At 46.2% G+C, this 1,783-nt stretch overlaps 1 protein-coding gene across 1 annotated transcript; it reads right to left on the bottom strand.

Annotated features, from left to right (window-relative positions):
• Positions 1-574: 574 nt before the first annotated feature.
• VOLCADRAFT_31201 (uncharacterized protein) lies at positions 575-1,572 on the bottom strand (the record flags this gene model as incomplete). Its single annotated transcript, XM_002959034.1, has 2 exons — positions 575-857; positions 1,355-1,572. Coding segments are annotated over 2 exons (501 nt in total), but the record flags the coding sequence as incomplete, so codon positions are not given.
• Positions 1,573-1,783: the final 211 nt, after the last annotated feature.

Below are 1,783 nucleotides of genomic sequence, written 5' to 3'. Positions count from 1 at the left end.
TCAAGACACTGTCCATCATNTGATAAGAACACGCCTTCCTAGATAGGATTGGAGGCGTGTCCATATGGTGCGATGTACAGGGGTTTATATTATGAGAAATCTTAATTTTGGGCTGAAAGGGGCACTCATATCACGTGATGTACATGTTTCATTTTATGGAGACTGCTTCATTTTGGACTGAAGGGGCCTTCAGATGTAACACAGCAAAGGCGTAACCCGGGATGCTCAGATTGGCATNTGCGTCGTTACATTGCCCCCACTTAGCAATGGACGTCCTCGGCCATTATTTCGAGCACAGGAGCCATCCCACCTCGCGCCAGTGCGCTGGTTTATCCATTACACCATGAAATCGCCAATTTGCGACTTGCTGGTTGCCAGAATCGAACCGCCGACCCGAAGTTTATTTCGGAATTCGTGCGGTCCCGTCTCGATACTAGAGCGCGCTGTTCGCGCGAGTGGGCCGTAGCTCCGTAGCATAGTGTAGCATAGTGTAGCATAGTGTAGCATAGTGTAGCATAGCGTAGCATAGCGTAGCATAGCGTAGCATATGCTTGCAGATTGCATCTGCTTGCAGATCGCATATGCTTGCAGATCGCATATGTTTGCACATCGAATGTGGCATATGCTTGCAGATCGCATCTGGCATATGCTTGCAGATCGCATATGCTTGCAGATCGCATATGCTTGCACATCGAATGTGGCATATGCTTGCAGATCGCATATGCTTGCAGATTGCATATGCTTGCAGATCGCATATGCTTGCAGATCGCATATGCTTGCAGATCGCATATGCTTGCACATCGAATGTGGCATATGCTTGCAGATCGCATCTGGCATATGCTTGCAGATCGCATATGCTTGCAGATCGTATATGCTTGCAGGTCGTATATGCTTGCAGATCACGTATGATTGCACATCGCATGTGGCATATGCTTGCATATGAAGCATTTGTGCATATGAAACACATGTGCATATGTGCATACGAAGCATAGGTGCATATGTGCATATGTGCATATGAAGCATATGTGCATATGAAGCATATGTGCATATGAAGCATGCATAGCGCGTACAGCATAGCGTAGCATAGCATCGCGCGTACGCATATCACAGCATAGCATAGATCGTATATGCTTGCAGATCGTATATGCTCGCAGATCACATATGATTGCACATCGCATGTGGAATATGCTTGCATATGAAGCATTTGTGCATATGAAACACACATGTGCATATGTGCATATGAAGCATATGTGCATATGTGCATATGTGCATACGTGCATATGTGCATATGTGCATATCTGAGCCATGTGGGCTGAATTGCACGCTGAATTGCACGCCAAATTGCGCGTTGCACGGCGCTGTCGCAAGCGTGGATTGCATATGCTTGCAGATCGCATATGCTTGCAGATCGCATATGCTTGCAGATCGCATATGCTTGCACATCGAATGTGGCATATGCTTGCAGATCGCATCTGGCATATGCTTGCAGATCGCATATGCTTGCAGATCGTATATGCTTGCAGGTCGTATATGCTTGCAGATCACGTATGATTGCACATCGCATGTGGCATATGCTTGCATATGAAGCATTTGTGCATATGAAACACATGTGCATATGTGCATACGAAGCATAGGCGCATATGTGCATATGTGCATATGAAGCATATGTGCATATGTGCATATGTGCATATGTGCATATGANATGGTGAAGTGCGTGTGTTGAAGTCTGCACGTTGAAGTTTGCGCTTTATGAAGCGCGTACGGCATCAATTCCGACGCGGAA

The sequence above is a fragment of the Volvox carteri genome (genome assembly GCF_000143455.1).
Source record: "Volvox carteri f. nagariensis unplaced genomic scaffold VOLCAscaffold_120, whole genome shotgun sequence".
NCBI lineage: Eukaryota > Viridiplantae > Chlorophyta > Chlorophyceae > Chlamydomonadales > Volvocaceae > Volvox > Volvox carteri.
This window is presented reverse-complemented; position numbering and strand designations above follow the sequence as displayed.